This window comes from Dermochelys coriacea, chromosome 4 (assembly GCF_009764565.3).
Source record: "Dermochelys coriacea isolate rDerCor1 chromosome 4, rDerCor1.pri.v4, whole genome shotgun sequence".
Lineage (NCBI taxonomy): Eukaryota > Metazoa > Chordata > Testudines > Dermochelyidae > Dermochelys > Dermochelys coriacea.
The window spans coordinates 60,619,548-60,638,798 of NC_050071.1; the positions used below are offsets into that span (position 1 = coordinate 60,619,548).

At 41.4% G+C, this 19,251-nt stretch overlaps 1 protein-coding gene across 10 annotated transcripts in view; it reads right to left on the minus strand.

Annotated features, from left to right (window-relative positions):
• FBXW7 (F-box and WD repeat domain containing 7) overlaps positions 1-19,251 on the minus strand; it is a 275,764-nt gene that overhangs the window by 126,561 nt on the left and 129,952 nt on the right. For 9 of the 10 annotated variants that reach the window (XM_038399089.2, XM_038399091.2, XM_038399090.2 and 6 more), the window contains one exon: positions 662-1,228. The exons of the other annotated variant lie outside the window; for it this stretch is intronic. In XM_038399089.2, the coding sequence (XP_038255017.1) occupies positions 662-1,159 (498 nt within the window). In that variant the 5' untranslated portion in view covers positions 1,160-1,228. The remainder of the gene's footprint in view (positions 1-661; positions 1,229-19,251) is intronic. 10 annotated transcript variants of the gene reach the window in all.

Sequence of the window (19,251 nt, forward strand, 5' to 3'; positions counted from 1 at the left end):
ATACTTACCCAAGGAAGTCACTTGAAGCTGGCTAGGATGAGGAGCTGAGCATTCTCCCATTTCCTGTCTCTAGTTTAAAGTGCATTTATCCAGTCCGTTAGAACTATGTCTTTTGAAACAAAAAGCTCTCATGCTTCCTTTGAGAAGGAAAATGTCACAAATGGTTCCTTAGTTCATTTTAGGGAGATTGTAGGATTATGATATGAAAGAAGTTAAGAATGTGTTCTATCGAATATGTCAAGGTTTGTTTCTGAAGGATAGTTAAGCGATGGAACAGATTATCAAGGAAGGTTGTGCAATCATCATCACTGGAGGTTTTTAAGAACAGATTAGACCAGCCTTTCCGGGATAGTCTAGGTATACTTAATCATGCCTCAGATGGACTAGATGACCTCTTGAGTTCCCTTCCAGACTTCTATTTCTATCAGTCTATGAACAGCTTTATTTATATCAAACAGGTCTAAAGAGTTTGATTATTAATAGGTGAGACATAGTATATTATATTAAGAATCAAGGTATTCCCAGAAGTGTATTGTTCTAGCAGATAACACACTCAAATCAGTAAAAGATTTCAGAGTAAATCAGATGTGCAATTTATTTTCTAATCCCGAGTAACCAACATCTTAAGTACAAAATAGAAAAATGAAATTAAGTTGCTCACCTTTGTCTTTATGTAGAATTGAGATGACTGGTTTATGGGCAAATCCATGATACTATTTGAATTTGTGACACTATTACTATTACTGTGTTCATCTTCTCTGCTGCTGTCATCAGACTGATCAAAATCATCACTCTCCTGGTCCATTTCCTCCTCTTCTTCCACCTCCTCCTCTTGTTCATCACCATGTTCTTCCTCTTCTTCCTCCTCCTCCTCTTGGTTACCAGTGGATTCTTCATCCACTGCAATAAGCCTATTGTTGTTTTCTTCTAACTGTTCTTGCTGGGATTCAATTCTGTCACCAAGTCCAGACTCTGCTCCACCTATTTCCCCATTCCTTGCAATGTGCTCCTCCTCTTGTTGTTGTAACTGCTGCTGCTGCTCCTCCTCCACAACTCGATTCATCTGCTCCTCATCTACTTGGCTTGAGGAAGCATTACCTCTAAGAGACGCTCCAGTTCGTCGCCTCTTGCTGCCCACAGACAGCAGTTCCTGATTCATTTCCAAAAGCCAGCTTGCTACTTCTTGGACCTTGGCTAGACTATCTGATGATGCAAATGCTTTCACATTCTAAGGAGAAAAAGAAAATTTGGAGAATGATTAGAAAAATAATGCTTGATTTTATTAAATCATTCTTTTATTAGTTGTATAATTGGCTTATTTCTGACATTTTAAAATTCCAACTACAAATTAGCAATGGATAATTTAAATGTGAACCAAAAAAAAAGGGTCAGTAGCACAGAACAACAACATTCTAAAAAGACAACAACTGTATACCGGGAAAAAGTTTGATTGGGTTGTTAAATATGACATTGCAGGTAGCATCATGAATATTGGTAGCGAGGCTAAGAAGTGTTTTTGCTGACATTAAAAAAAATTCAGTCTCAGGCAGACACTTGGAAAGGAAAATTTTAGCCCAGGGCAGTCAAGTTTGACACAGTTGCAAGCAACCAAAAACACGGTCTTATAATGGAAAGAGTTTGGCAGCCTTAACCATAGGTCTTATCACTTGAGCTACCTATAAACTTCATAGCTGTCTCATCTAAGACATATTTTCCTCATCTAAAGTCACTCTTGGAGCTTTTTTACAACACCCATTAATGGTCTCACTAGCAACATACAACAGTAACAACATCTTCCTACCCATATTCTATATCACCCTGTTTATACAACCAATAAATTATATTAACCCTTTTAGTGACATCACAATGGGAACTCGTGTTCCACTGGTTATCTAGCATTATCCCATAGTCACTGCTTTCCAAGACACTAGTATGTAGTCTTTGTTTTTCTTATGTATGACCTTGTATTTTGCTGTAGTTCACCCACACACAAAAAGCACCTGGACTGTCCAGTAACCAAAGCTATCTAGTTCCTTCTATAACATACATTACTATTTACCATTTTGATCTTTGTGTAATCAGCAAACTTTATCAGCAATGATTTTATATTTTTTCCCTTGAAAACTGATTTTTAAAAATTGAACAGAGTTGAGCAGGGAACAGATCCTTGAAGGACCCCACTAAAAACATGCACACTTGTGGTGTACCCTATTAACATTGCAATATTATTATTTACATTATGCTAGTAACAATAGAACCAGGCCAAGGAGGATGGAGTATTACTTCTGAGCTTTGGCTTGGAAGAGGTAAAGACATTGGCAAGAGCAGTGCGAGTGGAGTGGAGTGCACTTTGAGTGGAGTGCAAGGGGCACAAGCCAGATTGTACAGAGTCTAGGATGGAGAAGAACTCCCACAGTGATTGTACATAGCATGTTTAATGAGCTTGGAGATTAAAAGAAAAAGGAAAATGGGGTGGTAGTTGGCAAATGAGGTCAAGGATTTTTTTTTTTTAAAGATAGGAGAGACCAAAGCATGTTTGGATTGTGAGGAGAAGAGACAGGGAAGAGTGAGAAGTTGAGAAGTTAAGGTGGGGATGAGAGTGCACACAAGGGAGATCAGGTCACTGTGAAAAGAGGAGATAAAGGAGGAGAGTAGATGAAAAACTCCAATCTTTATGACAGGAGAGATGGAGAAAGTTGTAGAAGAGGAAAAAGGCAGCAAATCAAGTGGAGGCAAAAGATCACAACATACTTTGTCAATTTTCTCTTGGAAGAAGTCAGCGAGATCTTGTGCAAAAAGAGAAGCGGAGACAGAAGAAGGGGCAAATTTGAGGAGTGAGTCACAGGTGACAAATAGGCGGCTGGAACAGAGGACATGGGACTCAATTAAGATGGAGAAGCAGAGTTGTTTAGCTAGGACGATAGCAGAACTGAAGTAGGAGAGAACCAATTTGTAGTGGAGGAAGCCAGTCTGATCATGGGATTTCTGCCAGAGATACTCCAGAGCACAAGAGAAAGAGCAGAGGAATCAGATGTTGGGAGTGACCCAGGGCTGTGGGCTAGCAGAGCTGTCCCTTCTAATGGGAGAGAGGGACAAAAAAGTCAAGAGTGAAGGAGAATGAAGAATGGAGAGAATCAACAATTGTATCAATGGAAGTAAGGACAAAGAGGAGAGAACTGAGACCAGATAAGAAGTCTGCAACACTGATGTCCTAGAAGTCATAGGAACGCAGAGTCAGAGGGCTGACAGGCAATGCTGAAAAAGACCAGGAGGAACTCAGCAACAGAGAGAGAGAGAGAGAGATGGATGCTTGGTGAAGACCAAGTCAAGTGAATGGCCCTTTTGGCAACTGAGAGTTGAACTAGGTCTGCAGGGCGAATGAAGAGTTGAACAAGAGGAAACATGCAGCTAAGGAGTCAGGGATGGATCATCAAGATGGAAGCTGAAGTCACAGAGGATGACAGTGAGAGACCGTAAGGAGAGGAGGGCTGATGGGGAGGAGCTGAACCATTATGATCACCTCGTCTGACCTCCACAACAGAAGCCCAAGAGCCTCACCCAAAAGTGCTTTGTAACCAATGCCAGGTTTCAACCCTTTTCCACTATAAGGAGACAGATGCATAGTAAGTGAGGTGGGAGACACACATGCAATTACACAAAACAGAGCAATTAGCATGGCAAGACTGTGTCCCCATAACAGAATTTCAAGTGAAATGTTCTACTAGACAACTGTGATTTTTTTCAGCAATCCAAGAGCTGTATAAAGAGACACTTTAGTAAGAAGGAATGCTTCAGAATACTGTAAGTCCCTGAACTCTCACTAGGTGGTGAGAATGCCGTTAATTTTAATATGGTAAATATAAATTTTAATTGTGTTATTAATAAAAATTTAGTACACTATCAGTACTTTACACTATAATCTGTACTATGTACCTCTCTGAACCCCACACAAAATGATGTAAGAAATATTTTCTCTGAAATCTAGACTTTGTTTTGTTATTTTAAAGAAATGACACAAAACAGGGATAATATACTAGTATAATACATATTTTAATAGGGCACAAGTATTTAATTGAATATTCTGAATTGTGTAAACCAAAACTCTAAATAACTACACTATATAGCAAACACTTTGTATGTTTTCAATTTTTTTTAATTATGCTTAGAACTATAAAGTTCTTAAAGTTTTGATTACCACCAGATCCCATTGTTTCATGTTCTCTATGTGTGTATATCAATCTCCCCTCTATATTTTCCACCAGATGCATCCGATGAAGTGAGCTGTAGCTCACGAAAGCTTATGCTGTAATAAATTTGTTAGTCTCTAAGGTGCCACAAGTACTCCTTTTCTTTTCACCAGATCTTAGTTTATTATATGGAAACAATAAAAACAATAATACTAATAATGTAGTATAATCAAAACTATATTCAAAAGGAAATCTGTTAACTAAATTCTCATCTCACTCCACTAGAGGGAGATTCCTTCTGGGCATCAAGTCACAGACAGTTACTACTGAAGCCACTTAAAGCAGATTATAATCAAGTTTTAACAATACATTATCTATGAATAAATACAGAATGTTACCTGCCTCTTAATTCCTTATTTCTCTGTCTCTATAATTTTACCAGATGTATAGATTAAAAACCTAAACAATGTACATCACATTCTAAAATCAAAATTGACAGCTGTTTCACACAAAATCAATAAAAAGAACTGATTTATTTGTATTTTGAATTAATCCACAAATTTAAGAAAATACAAGATAACACATTTTGTCAAAATGATACGTTCACTCTAAATATGCTCTCCTCTTTCTACTGTTTATTATATCCAACAGCATCCTAAAAAAAATGTTTTAATTGTTTGCCAATCGACAAGTTTTCAGACACCAAAAAGAATACCAAATTTGTAAGTTATGAAAATGGAGATATGAGTAGATTGTAAATGAAATAGTTATAACTGTTTAGTCCAAATTCTGATTTCAAAAAACCGCTAGTATTATGTAATTAAGCAAAATAACATACTCATCTTACTAATAGCCCCTCTCTTCCCACACAATGAGCTGCACAGCTTGCCCAACAACCTGGAGGATCCCCATGGATCTGAAACAGGGCAGAATCATCGACACAGAGTGTCTGTACCCCCATCAACCCCACAACACTCCTTTATACTTCCACAGGAGCTTTTCTGCTATGATTACATGAACTCCTCCCAGCCACAGCTGTCTGAAGCCCATCCCCTTCAAGGAGGATACCAGATTTTAAGAACACTCCAGAGAACAAGTAGTACCAGTTACCCAGGGAGATAGATGGGGGGTGGGGGGAGAGGGAGACATGGATGAAAGAATGAGCATCTCCTTGGCCCTCCCCAACAGTAGCCCTCCTAATACCTGCTCAGTCTTTGCTCCCCTCTGTGCATTGCACCTGACCCTGTCAAGAGCAGTACACAGAGGTCCCAGAAACAACTGGGAAACATGCTGTTTCTGAACTGGCTGAGCCCTTCTACATGGCAAGGTGGACTGACTTAAATCAAGGCAATTTTAATCACGATTTAAAATCAGCAAGCCAGAAAATTTGATTTTAATCATTAATTTTAATCTTGTTTTACATTTGTATTTTTTTAGTTATTTTCTTAAAGAAAGGTTGATTTTCACTGGTTGGTAATCATTAAAACATGTTGATTTGAAAATAAATATAGCCTTTGCACTAAATTTGGTGCTTCTTTTTTGCTATCCAGGTGGATATATTATACCTGAACACATTTATTTAAGCAATTATATATATTGAAATATTGTTTCAAAATTCTTAATATTTTTACATTTTTATTACATTAGAAAATGGTGAATGGTACATTTCTTATTTACTAGATTTTTTTAATTTGTGCTTTGTGTCAAGCTCGGATAGCAATTCAAAATGTACCAAAACACAGGTTTTTTTAATTAGTTAAATAAAAACTTAAAATGTGCTGGATACATAAGAAAAAAAAGTATACCAAAAAGTTTACCAAAACATTTTTTTCCCATTTAAAATTGACTGATTTATTAAATAAGGAAGTATTATCTGTAGTTAGTGAATTCAGCATACTGTGTCTGTTCACCATATCCTTCCAATTTTAAAACCAGTAGATCCCATCCTCTCACACCTAGTTTTTAGAAGAGGAAAATAAGCTTTCCTGCTTTTTCAACTCTCAACTGATTTCTTAACTTTGGATAAATTAAGCATTGAACTGTACTAGTTGAATAAACTGAAATGAAGAAAATATTTTCTCTCCACCTGCACCTGTGTTCTCTGTGTGCGTATATAAATCTCTCCTCTGTTTTTTCCACCAAATGCATCCGAAGAAGTGAGCTGTAGCTCACGAAAGCTTATGCTTTAATAAATTTGTTAGTCTCTAAGGTGCCACAAGTACTCCTTTTCTTTTATCAAGATGTTTGGCTTCTTTATCCGTGGGAGTTGTTATAAGGTGCTGTTGCCTGAATTTTTCAGTGGCCATCTGCAACACCAGGGAGTTTGGAGCAAGGTGAGAGAACAAGAACTGTGCTCCCTTAGCTGGCACAAAGTACCACTTCCCTGCCGTCTTGGGGCTAGTGGCACAGGTGGCAGGTGTGTGCCAAACAGTTCTAGCTGGTTCCAGAATGGCTTCATTGACTGTGAAAGCACCCCAACTGGAGCGTTCATGGTGAAAGATATCCAGATGTTTGTGCTGAGGGTCCTGGATTTAGAAGAATCATAAAAGGATCTGGCTTGACAAAGCCCTGGCTGTGATGATTTAGTTGGGGTTGGGTCCTGCTTTGAGCAGGAGGTTGGACTAGATGATCTCCTGAGGTCTCTTCCAATGCTAATCTTCTATGATTGTGTAGCTTAGGCTGGTTCCAGAAGATTCTCAATCCCCTGTCTGGGCTGAATTTCCTAGGTGAAGGGGAAGCTGGTTCCACTGATACAGCCAATGCTCCTGAAGATGAAAAGATTGGCTCCAGGTCCATCAGTAGTGTCAGCAGATCAATGGAGATGAAAATGTGGCTACGGGATGGAATCACAGATACAAACACTCTGGGAGAAGTCTATCTCCCTGATGAAGATCTGTCCTGATAAAAAGGGAGATTGTAGGTCCAGGATGAAAATATTGTCTGGAATGATACAAGTCACAAGTACTTTCTAAGGTTGTGATCTGTCACAACCAGAGTGGTGGTAGATGGCAGTTCCTTTCAGGGTCATGATGATATTCCTGGTCAATGAGTCTCTGACCTGACTATTTCAACGGCTCTCAGTGTTTCCGTTTAGGTGGTGCTGCAGTTAGTGTCAGGGTCAATGCAGAGACCAGTACTGAAGAAGTCTTGCTCCTATGAGTCTTGTCATGCAGTTTATGAAGTCCTTCTGGCATGAAGACTTGATCAACTTGGACATGGTCAGCAAGGTATCTCTCCTCTTAGAGAGAGTCTAAGAGGGCATCTGCTTTTGAGTTTGAGATAGTGTCCCTTACTTTCATAAGGGGGCCCTGCCAAAGGGTCCTTCCCTGTGCCTCTCTCCACTCAGGAATCAGAGAGCTAGGAGACGCACTCCTTGCCAACTCCAGCCACATACAAGGGGTCTCCACAGAGAGGGGTCTCATTGCATTCTCCATAAAGTATTTTTGAAGTTAAAGCTCTTGCACCTGCTGCAGTCGGCTGGGGAAGGAGTGGCAAATACTGCACTTGGCAGAAATATGTGCCTCCGAAGGGCAGTAGAGACAGTGCTGGTGGTTATCACTGACTGAAAACATGCTGTGACATTCCCCTCTGATGTTATCTGGACCAGTGATCGGCTAGGTCACTCCAATCCTTGAATCTGGGAGCCAGCCTTACCCCGCTCTGCTGTGAGAACCCCCATTCCTGGGCTGTTCACGCACAGCCTCTGGCATGCAAGCTGCTTCTTGGATTGTGCAACTGAATGACACTAGCCAATATCTCCAGTCCCAGACACAACCCTAGGAACCTCCATCTTGAAGTCCAGTTATGCCCACTGGATGCTGAAAGCTTATATGAGTTCGTCAATTTAACAAAGAAATTGATATGTACGAGCTTGTTCTCCCAAGGGGAGTCTCTGACATGCTTCAAACCAAACGCACTGTTTCAGGTAGAATAAACAAACAAATGTATTAACTATGAAAGAAAGATATTAAGTGATTATAAGTCAAAGCATAACAAGCCAGGTTTGGTCAAAGCAAATAAAAACAAAATGCATTCTAAGCTGATCTTAACAGTTTCAGTGCCCTTAGAAACTTAGGCCTGGTCTACACTATGGGGTTAGGTCGAATTTAGCCATATTAGGTCGATTTAAAAATGACTGCGTCCATACAACCAACCCCATTCCATCGACCTAAAGGGCTCTTAAAATCAACATCTGTACTCCTCCCTGACGAGGGGACTAGTGCTAAAATTGACCTTGCTGGGTCGAATTTGGAGAAGTGCGGACGCAAATCAACAGTATTGGCCTTCAGGAGCTATCCCAGAGTGCTCCATTGTGACTGCCCTGGACAGCACTTTGAACTCCGATGCATTAGCCAGGAACACAGGAAAAGCCCCGGGAACTTCTGAATTTCATTTCCTGTTTGGTCAGTGTGGCAAACTCAGCAGCACAGGTGACCATGCAGTCCCCCCAGAATTGCAAACGAGATCCAGCATGGACCGAAGGGGAGACACTGGATCTGATTGCTGTATGGGGAGAAGCATCTGTGCAGGCCGAATTCCAATCAAAAAGAAGAAATTCAAATACATTTGCCAAAATCTCATAGGGCATGTTGGACGGAGGCTACAACAGGGACACAAAGCAGTGCCTGTGAAAGTTAAGGAGCTCAGGCAACCCCACCAAAAGACAAAAGGAGGCAAACAGTCGCTCTGGATCAGAGCCCCATACATACCGCTTCTATGATCAGCTGTATGGCATTCTAGGGGGGGAACCTACCACTATCCCACCACTGTCTGTGGACACCTGCAAGGGGGGAGTCTCACGCAACAGGGAGGAGGATTTTGAGGATGAGGAAGAGGAGGAGGAGGAGGAGAGCGTGCACCAGGCAAGCGGTGAATCCATTCTCCCTGGCAGCGAGGACCTTTTCAACACCCTGGAGCCAATACACTCCCAAGGCGGGATCCCCGACCCTGAAGCCGGAGAAGGCACCTCTGGTGAGTGCACATTTGTAACTACAGTACAGGGTTTAAAAGCAATTGTGTTTAATGTTTGATTTGCCCTGAAGAATTAGGATGCTCTCCTGGAGGTACTCTGAAAGCCTTTGCAGAAGGCTTCTGGGCAGGGCTGCCTTATTTCGTCCTCCACGGTAGGACACTTTACCACGCCAAACCAGTAGCAAGTATTCTGCAATTATTGCAGCACAAAGCATGGCAGCGAATGGTCCTGGGTTTTGGTCGCATTCAAGCAACATTCGGTCTATATCCTTCTGTGTTAGCCTCCGTAGAGTGATATCATTCATGATCACCTGGTTGACATAGGGGAATTTTTGTAAGGGAACAGTAAAAGGACCCCATTCATGCTGGGCTGTTTGCGCTTGGCTAAAAGGGATCATCCCAGAGAATAGCCACATGGCGGGGGGAGGGATGAAAGGATCATCCCAGAGAATAGCCACGCGGTAGGGGGTAGGTGTGTGCTGCACATTCACCCAAATACCGCAGCCCCTCCTTTTGAATGTGAAACCCAACCCATTGCTTGCTATGGGAAAGGCAGTTTGAAAACATTCCCACATGTTATGAAGAAATAAGAAGCCAATCCAGTGTACCAAAAAGCTTACCATGGGTGATTGGAAACCAAATTCTGTTGCCCAGCTGTGTGTGATGTGTCACCATACCAGCCAGCACTCAACATAAAAGGCAAAATGCGACCTTGTACCTAAAGCACATGTGCTGTCTGCTGTGAATTGCTTGATTCACTGTGAAAGACTCTCCCTTTTGTTCTCAGAAATGTATCATCTTAAATTTTACTCTCCCTTTCTACGCTCCCCCTATTATCTCCATCCCAGAGGTTATCACAGATTAGAAGGCGAAAAGAATGCACTCGCGATGACATTTTCCGAGCTCTTGCAATCCTCTCGCACTGATAGGGCACAGTTTAATGCATAGAGGCATTCAGTGGCAGAGGCCAGGAAAGAATTAAGTGAGCGCAAAGAACGGAGGCAGGATGCGATGCTGAGACTAATGGGGGAGCAAATGGACATGTTGAAGCGTCTGTCGGGGGAGCAAACAGAGATGATGAGGCATCTGTTGGAGCTGCAGGAACGCCAACAAGAGCACAGACCCCCGCTGCATCCACTGTATAACTGCATGCCTTCCTCCACAAGTTCCATATCTGCCTCACCCAGACACCCAAGCACGCATCTTGATTTGCCAGCATTTCCCCAGCAGTGGTGGGGAGGCTCCGGACACACAGCCACTCCACTCCAGAAGATGGCCCACACAACAGAAGGCTGTCATTCAAACAGTTTGATTTTTAGTGTGGTTACAATAAACAATGTGGCCTTGTCCTTCCTTTCTCACCTACCCCACCTCGGCTACCTTGTCCATTATCTCTCTCTTTTTTTTTTAAATTAATAAAGAATGAATGCATGGTTTCAAAACAATAGTTACTTTATTTCGAAGAGGGCAGGGTGGTTGGCTTACAGGAAATTAAAATCAACAAAGCGGGCAGGTTTGCATCAAGGAGAAACACACACAACTGTCACACCAAAGCCTGGCCAGTCACGAAACTGGTTTTCAAAGCCTCTCTGATGTGCAGCGCACCTTGCTGTACTCTTCTAACCGCCCTGGTGTCTGGCTGCTCAAAATCGAACACCAGATATTATGGAGCACACAGCAAGCAGCAATAACAATGGGAATATTGGTTGCGTTGAGGTCTGACCTAGTCAGCAAACAGCACCAGCAAGCTTTTAAACGTCCAAAGGCACAGTCTACCACCATTCTGCACTTGTCCAGCCTATAGTTGAACTGCTCCTTACTACTGTCCAGGCTGCCTGTGTAAGGCTTCATGAGCCATGTGAGCAAGGGGTAGGCTGGGTCACAAGGATAACTATTGGCATTTCAACATCCCTAACAGTAATTTTCTGGTCTGGGAAGTAAGTCCCTTCTTGCAGCTGCTCAAACAGCCTGGAGTTCCTAAAGATGTGAGCGTCATGCACCTTTCCCAGTCATCCCACGCTGATGTCGGTGAAATGTCCCTTGTGATCTACCAGTGCTTGCAGCACCATTGAGAAGTACCCTTTGTGGTTCACGTACTTGTTGGCAAGGTGGAGATGTGCATTCTGTCTATCGCACCACCACAGTTAGGGAACCCCATTACAGCAAAGCCATCCACTATGACCTGCACATTTCCCAGAGTACTACCCTTGATAACAGAACATCAATGATTGCATTGGCTACTTGGATCACAGCAGCCCCCACTCCAAATTGATTCCCAACTGACCGGTAGCAGTCAGGCATTGCAAGCTTCCACAGGGCTATCACCACTCGCTTTTCAACTGTCAGGATAGCTCTCATCTTGTTATTCCTGCACTTCAGGGTGGGGGAAAGCAACTCTCAGAGTTCCAGGAAAGTGGCCTTGCACATGCAAAAGTTTTGCAGCCACTGTGAATCATCCCATACCTGCAACTCTATGCGGTCCCACTGGTCTGTGCTTGTTTGACTGGCCCAGAATTGGCATTCCACTGCATCAACCAGCCCCACTGCCGCCATGATGTCCTCATCAAAATCCTCCTCGTTCTAGCATCTCTTAGCCCGGTTCTGCATATACTCCAGGATAATGCGCAAGGTGTTTACAATGCTCACAACAGCAGTGGTGATGGTGAGCTGAGCGGGCTCCATGCTTGCCATGGTATGGCATCTGCATGGGTATCCCAGGAAAAAAGGTACAAAATGATTTTCTGCGGTTACTTTCATGGAGGGAGGGACAACTGACGACATGTACCTGAAACCACCCATGACAATGTTTTTGCCCCATCAGGCATTGAGAGCTTAACCCAGAATTCCAATGGGCAGCAGAGACTGCGGGAACTGTGGGATAGCTACCCACAGTGGGATAGCTATCCACAGTGCACCGCTCTGTAAGTCGATGCTAGCCACGGTAGTGAGGATGCACTCTGCCGATTTAATGTGCTTAGTGGGGACATACGCAATTGACTGTACAAAATCAATTTCTAAAAATCGACTTGTATAAAATCAACCTAATTTCGTAGTGTAGACATACCCTTAGATGCTTCTCACCATAGGCTGGCTGGTTGCCGTTCAGCCAGGCTTTCCCCTTTGATCAGCGCTTCAGTCACTGGGTGGTGATGTCTGTAGATGGAGGTGGAAGAGAGAGGAAGAGCACGGCAAATGTGTCTCCCTCATGTCCTTTCTTCCCTCTTGGTTTTGCCCCCCCACCCCTTCAGAGTCAGGTGAGCACTATCTCATCACAGTCCCAAACTGAACGGAGGAAAGGGGGTGACTCACTCGAGAGTCCAACAGATCCTCTGTTGCTGCCTAGGCCAGTGTCCTTTGTTCCTGTGAGGCTAGGCTGGGTTTGTCCCATACATGCCCTGATGAGGTGTGAACTGCCCCTCTGCTTTTGTGAGTTTTTGCCTGGACTTGCTTTAAGCCATGAAAACACATTCTCAGCCTCATAACTATATACATGAAATTACAACCTATAACATTACTATAACATTAGTATAACAATGATTACTATAACATTATTATAACAATGCTCAGTGAATCATGAGCCTTTCGAAGACACCTGACATGACACACTTTTCATTAGCTACCACGCAATCATATTATAAGGATGAACATGGGGGTGCTGGGTGTTCCCCAAGGTATAAAACGTCACACATGCAGGGCCAAAAACACAGGTATTGAAGCCTGAAATCCTGGGCATAATCCAAGTCCCACACTGGGCGACCAGGAAGGTTCCCTGGAGTGGAGATTCTAACACTATCTATAACTACAACCAACAAAAACTCTAATTAACAGCAAACTAAGAATAATATAACTACTACAGGATGGAAAGAAAGGAGAAGCTCTGGACATTGGAGGATTCTGACTCAGTCCATGAAGTGGTAAGAAAGAACTGGCAGTTGGTCCCCCCTTCCACTTATACTTTTGGTGCGGCGCACAAGTAGAGCTGGGGCAAAGGTGTGGACCAACAGACATTGCTTGCAAAAACTTTCCAGTCGTGTGCATGCGTACCCAGAGTGGAATATATAAAGGGACCAGCATTCAACGAAGACTAGGTTTTATGGCCAAATAAAACAAGATGCTTTGGTTCTTGTTCTTCTGGTATCATTCTATGTTATTTGGTTTTCTCATTAGCGGCAACTAGTACAAAGGAACCCAGTACCAGGTATGAATAGAAAAATTCTGCTCCCGAAGAGAGGACTTGGTATTTCTTGCTTGCCTTCTTCAACATAGGAGCAGCAATTGCAGGTGTCTGCCATACATTTCTTGCAAGATCCAACAGTACCTGGTTAATCAGGAATGAACAAAACCTGACATGGGTGAATGAAGTATGTCAGTTTATGTGAGGATTCTTACATCTCCTCAAGAGGACTTTGTATAGACTCAGCTATCCTTCTCAGCAAGTCCTGAAAATTTTTCAAATTATTTGGGTTAGATGGAGTGGAGGGTCGAGGATGATATAGCTGTTGGCCCAGGTAGATCTCCCATTTCAGGAAGCTTTTCCTCAGAACAGGCAGTTTCTCATGAAGCCACCTGAAAGGAGCACGTTGTGGAGCTGTGGAAGAGTACTGTCTCCCTCTGTTGGGAATGGGTGATACAGAGATGTGGCATTCTAAAGTCAGTATGGACCCTCCGGGACCAAGCAACTTTGGAACATTACGGGGATAAGGGTCTGAAGGTCATGGAGTACAATACCACGGCATAAGAGTACCCAAAAGTCTCTGTTGAATGAATCCTGGATTCTCTTCCCAATCCATAAAAATCACAAAAAGGGTCCTATCAGGAATATTATTTCTATTATTAGTATGACAGTAGCTCCTAGCAGTCCAACATATAGGAGAATGTTGTCCACTCCTCTTTGACTCAGATGAAGAGAAAACAGAACATTCAACATCCAAAGGGGGGGGGTGCATCGAAACTGGGTTGCTAGCGTGCAAGGAGCGTCTAGGTCCTACACTGTAGGAGCAGTCAGACCAGGTGATACACCCGGTATCACAGTTATTGCAGGTCACGGTATCAATGACAGACTGTTCACACTTGTAGAGAAAAGTAGTGATTCAGGTTCTTCCAAAACTTCTAAATATCCATGTTTCACATACTTCACCAGTATGGAACAGGGCAGTGCCACAAACATTGGAGCCAGAGTGGAGTGCATCAACGTTGATTGTTCCAATGTAGTCAGCATTGATATAGCTGGCACTGAAGGGAGTGTAGATAATTTTGTTGGCACCAATGTGACCGTTAGGGAAACTGCCAGTGCCAATGATGCTGGTACCGTGGTAGTTAACATCAAAGCAGTTGGTGCTGAGGTAGGGGCCAATTAACTACATTGATAACGGTAGTGAAGCCTCAGTAGCATGCTCCCTCAGAATTCTTACAGTAACCATATTTGGCTGATAAGTCTCCTTGGAATGGGAGCAACGAGGGGATTTAAATCTGTTTGTAGTGAAAGTTTTCACAGGAGATCCACCTCTCACTATCCCCAAGGAGTGATGCTCCTTTTGCTTTGAAAGCTTTTTGTCTGTCCGGCCAGAAACAGAAGCCAAAGCCTTGGAAAATGCAGTTCTAGAGCACTCCTGGGAAGAGATGAAACTTGTCGAAGGGACCAGAAGCACCAAGATCCCAAGTCAATCTCTCAGAGTTGTCCAATAAAAAACTATCTATAAACAGGCTTCTCTGACTTTTGAAGTTCTTTTTAAGAAGGATTTACAGATAGTACATTTGCTTGGGATATATAACTCCCCCAAACAACAAGAGAGGCATATGGCATTTATAGGTATTGTCCCCTTGCAGGGGGCTTTGCTGGAAACTTGGTGTTAGACATCCTAAAGTCTTGGTATGAGGAAAAAAAAATACCAGAGTAAAGGAAAAAACTGAAGTCCATCAGGTTGGTCCAACTGGCAGCCCATAAGGCAATTCCACACAACCCCTGAATGTGTCCACCCTGCAGCAGACCTAATCCACAAATTGACCTCCTCCCCATGGCAATGTACATAAGAGTTCATGCCAAATATCAGGCGCCATTTTCTTTCTGTCTGTGGATTGTGGGGGTGCTGCTTACTGAGGAGCACAAGGATATGTGTGGTCCCAATGGACACTGCTGGCTAACACACTCAAATATCAAGAGCATGCAGTGTATGCACGCAAAAAATGGAATATATATTATAGACAGACAGATTAAAAAAATAAAATAAGCATCTGAAACAGAACGTGTGCTTTCTGATATCAAAGAGGGAAGTGTTCATTTAACATTTTTCCAGAGTGTAGGCACTAAATATAGTCAGAAGCAATTTTTAGTACATACAATTTTATCAGTCAATTTTTCAAACATGGTTAGGAATATGCTTCAAAGATTAACACAATTTACATACCAGGTTTACTACATATTAAAGTATGTTAAAAAAAAGATGGCAATAATATATATATATTTTTATAGCGGAAGAAGTATTTTGTAAGTATTTAGTTTTAAAACATACTTTGTTAAAGATGGAACAGGCTTTCAATTTTTAAAAAAGTTAATTTATTTGAGATCAAGCATTGTAATTTCAATGGCAAAGGCTGCTATGAGTGAAATTTTAACAATATTTAATTACAGCATTCACTATCAACAGCATTATTTGTAAAAATATTTATCAGTTATCTTTATAATCTATTTATCAAGTTGTAAATGCTGCACTCTAAAACTTATTTTGCTATTTCTGTCTATAAAATGGCCTGGTATGAAAAGAGTCAGTGTTGAAACACTGAAGAAATAAAAGGATCAGATCTAGTTTAACAACGAAGTGACAGAAAATATTGTGGCTCTAATTCCAGCAACCTTAAATCTTCAGAAAGTGAAATCACTAGGTAATTAAAAACAAAAAAACAAAAAACACACCTTTTCTTTCTAAATGTGTAAATGCTGCCTTGTAATATTTTAAGTAAAGTGTTCCTGCATTGACAAGATGTATAACATTAAATCTTCTTTGTGGACACTGGTCAGCAATTCATAAAACTAGATGAAGTAATGCATGACATTATTTATACTTTATCCTCACGAAAGAACTCTCAACTTTCTCCTCCAATGGTCCATTAAAAAGGCAATATCAAAATTCAGTTATAAGCAATACTTCATCAGAAAGCATCAATATGCAAAAACATACTGACATTTGCTAAAGGAAGTGCATTATCCCAGAGATTTGAAACACTAAAGCTGCCTTCCATCACTATGCAGTTTAAGTGTTTTTAGAATTAACTACTGTCAATGGATTTGGGTGAAAAAAATGTACATGGAAGAAAATCTTTCTATTCAAAGTGCTGTTAAAAATAACATATTGTAGTTACCTTGGAGTAGGTATATTTACAAATGAGCTGCCAGAGAGTTAAGTTGCCAAACTTAATAAAAAAAAAAACCACAAACAAAAAAAACTCAACACCTGCTCTGTAGTATATTAGCAGTTCAGTGCCACAGTGGTCTGTCAGTATCTGGCTCTCCCTTTCTTCAGGGAAGAGGCCGCAGCCATGCATCCGATGAAGTGAGCTGTAGCTCACAAAAGCTTATGCTCAAATAAATTTGTTAGTCTCGAAGGTGCCACAAGTACTCCTTTTCTTTTTGCAGATACAGACTAACATGGCTGCTACTCCGAAACAGTTGTCAGAGGTCCTGCTTCAGGTGTGCTCTCTGAAGCCCAGTTAGACTAAGCCAGTGCAAGCTCCATGTACGTTGGAGAGATTTGATAGAGTGGAAACAGTTGTTTTTCCACTATTTAAGATTGAAGGAGGTTTTTAGGACAGACATCAAAGTAACAGAAACTGTACTGCAAGGTTTTATATATATATATATATATATATATAACAATCACAATGACTGAAATTCATTAAACTTGGTCAACTGGTACATTTAGCATGCCACTTTGCAGGCAAATTACTGTACTGTCTCTGGCAAGGAAAGACAATGGTGCCTGCTCGGAATGCCAAAAACCCAAGAATAGATTTAACAGTGACTTTACGGTAGATGAAACATGCATTTTTACCAGTATCCAGTATTAAATATTTCCTGTCGTAGAACTCTCATGCAACATTCATTATATGTTTCTTGAAGATTAATATCAACATTAGTACTAAGGAACAGTTGTACAAGGTCACTGATAAGAAATGTTAGGGGAAAATGTGAGGCTGTTCAAAAATCATTTCCTTTCATAGCTACATCATTTACCACTATGGATTCTGTTCTATAAATTGAAAGAAAGATGATGAATTCATAGCTTAAATGTGTTAGTCTCTAAGGTGCCAAAAGTACTCCTGTTCTATATTCCACTAGTTACTAGAGAGAATATTAAACAGCAACTTAGTCCCACATGACATTCTGACAAAAAAGTTAGCAATATACAAAAATCAACATAGCCCATAGTACAGTGGATTAAAACTGGTAAACAGATCATAAAATGGAATGGTCATCCAGTAGGGTCCTATGTTGGATCATATTAAAGAAGTTCTGTATTAAAATCACAAATGAGTTTGACTCCACACAGTTTAAATTCCAGAGAATTACTAATTAAGAGGTCTCTTGATTTTTGGTACTGTTTCTCTCCCTCTCTGTGTGAAACTTGCAAGCTGCTAATTGTGTTAGTACATTCCAAGACAGAGTCTGTTCTCAGAGCAATTCTTTGTAACAACAACTACTCATACAGAGAGAGACTCAAAGCAATACTCTGTAACAACAAGAAAAGGAGTACTTGTGGCACCTTAGAGACTAACAAATTTATTAGAGCATAAGCTTTCGTGAGCTACAGCTCACTTCATCGGATGCATTTCCGATGCATTTCTGTAGCTCACGAAAGCTTATGCTCTAATAAATTTGTTAGTCTCTAAAGTGCCACAAGTACTCCTTTTCTTTTTGCGAATACAGACTAACACGGCTGCTACTCTGAAATCTGTAACAACAGAAACAGCACCCAGAGACTCCCTGCCCTTTTGTTGTATTCATCTCGCTTTGTTAACAATTGTCATTAAAATAGAGATAAAGGATGTATGTGGATGGATGGTTGGTGTGGATAATAACTGAATGATCAGGAAGGTGCCAGCCTAAGAATCCAGTGTCCATTGACTGAAGAAGGCGTCAAGTAGAAATAACCAGAGGACCCCCGGAGGGCAAACTGGAATCCACCCAACAGCCTCAAGAATGGGAGAACCAAAGAACAGGATAACATCTGGCAGCATGGAGCCATCAGGAATGTGCCATCTGCTGACTGATTCAGCAACAGCATGATGAAGCAATTCCCATAGACTGGCATAGGAAGAAATTCCTATAAAAATGGACTCTAGAAAGTGAAAACTTTGGGGTCTGATTCTGCAAACCAACTTCCTGGAGCATCAGATGTGCATCTGACAAGGCCCTGCTACCTCCTCATGTCCAGGCCACCTGGCCAGTGGCTTGGCATGAGCAACTCTAAGGCTGGTAACTATGATAACAACCTTGCAGAACCTCTGTGTGTGTGTGTGTGTGTGTGTGTGTGTGTGTGTGTGTGTGTGTGTGTGTGTGTGTGTGTGTGTGTGTGTGTGTGTGTGAGAGAGAGAGAGAGAGAGTGTGTGAGAGAGAGAGAGAGTAAATATGAAATTGAATGGAACGTTATAGCTATAACTAACTGCTTACTATGATTCTTTCTGTATCCATAATAAATGTGGCATTTTGCCTTTTCCCCTTTAATAAGATCCTGCTGGTTTTTATTTTATCGGTATAACACCTGCAGAGATTGATTTTTGGCCCAATACAATTCAATACCTTTATCAGTGATCTGGGTTAAAATATAAAATAATGGCAGATGACCTAAAAATTGGTAGAGTGGTAAATAATGATGGGGACACGTCAGTTACACAGACAGACCTAGATCTCTTAGCAAAGTGGACTCGTTTGAACAATATGCATTTTAACACAGCCATATGCAAGGTCATACATCTAAAACAAAAAAAAGGAAGTCAAATTTATAAAGATGAGGAACTACATCGCTGAAAACAGTGACTCTGAAAAGTACTTGGGAGTCACAGTAGATAACCTGTTGAACATGAGCTCCCAGTGACATTT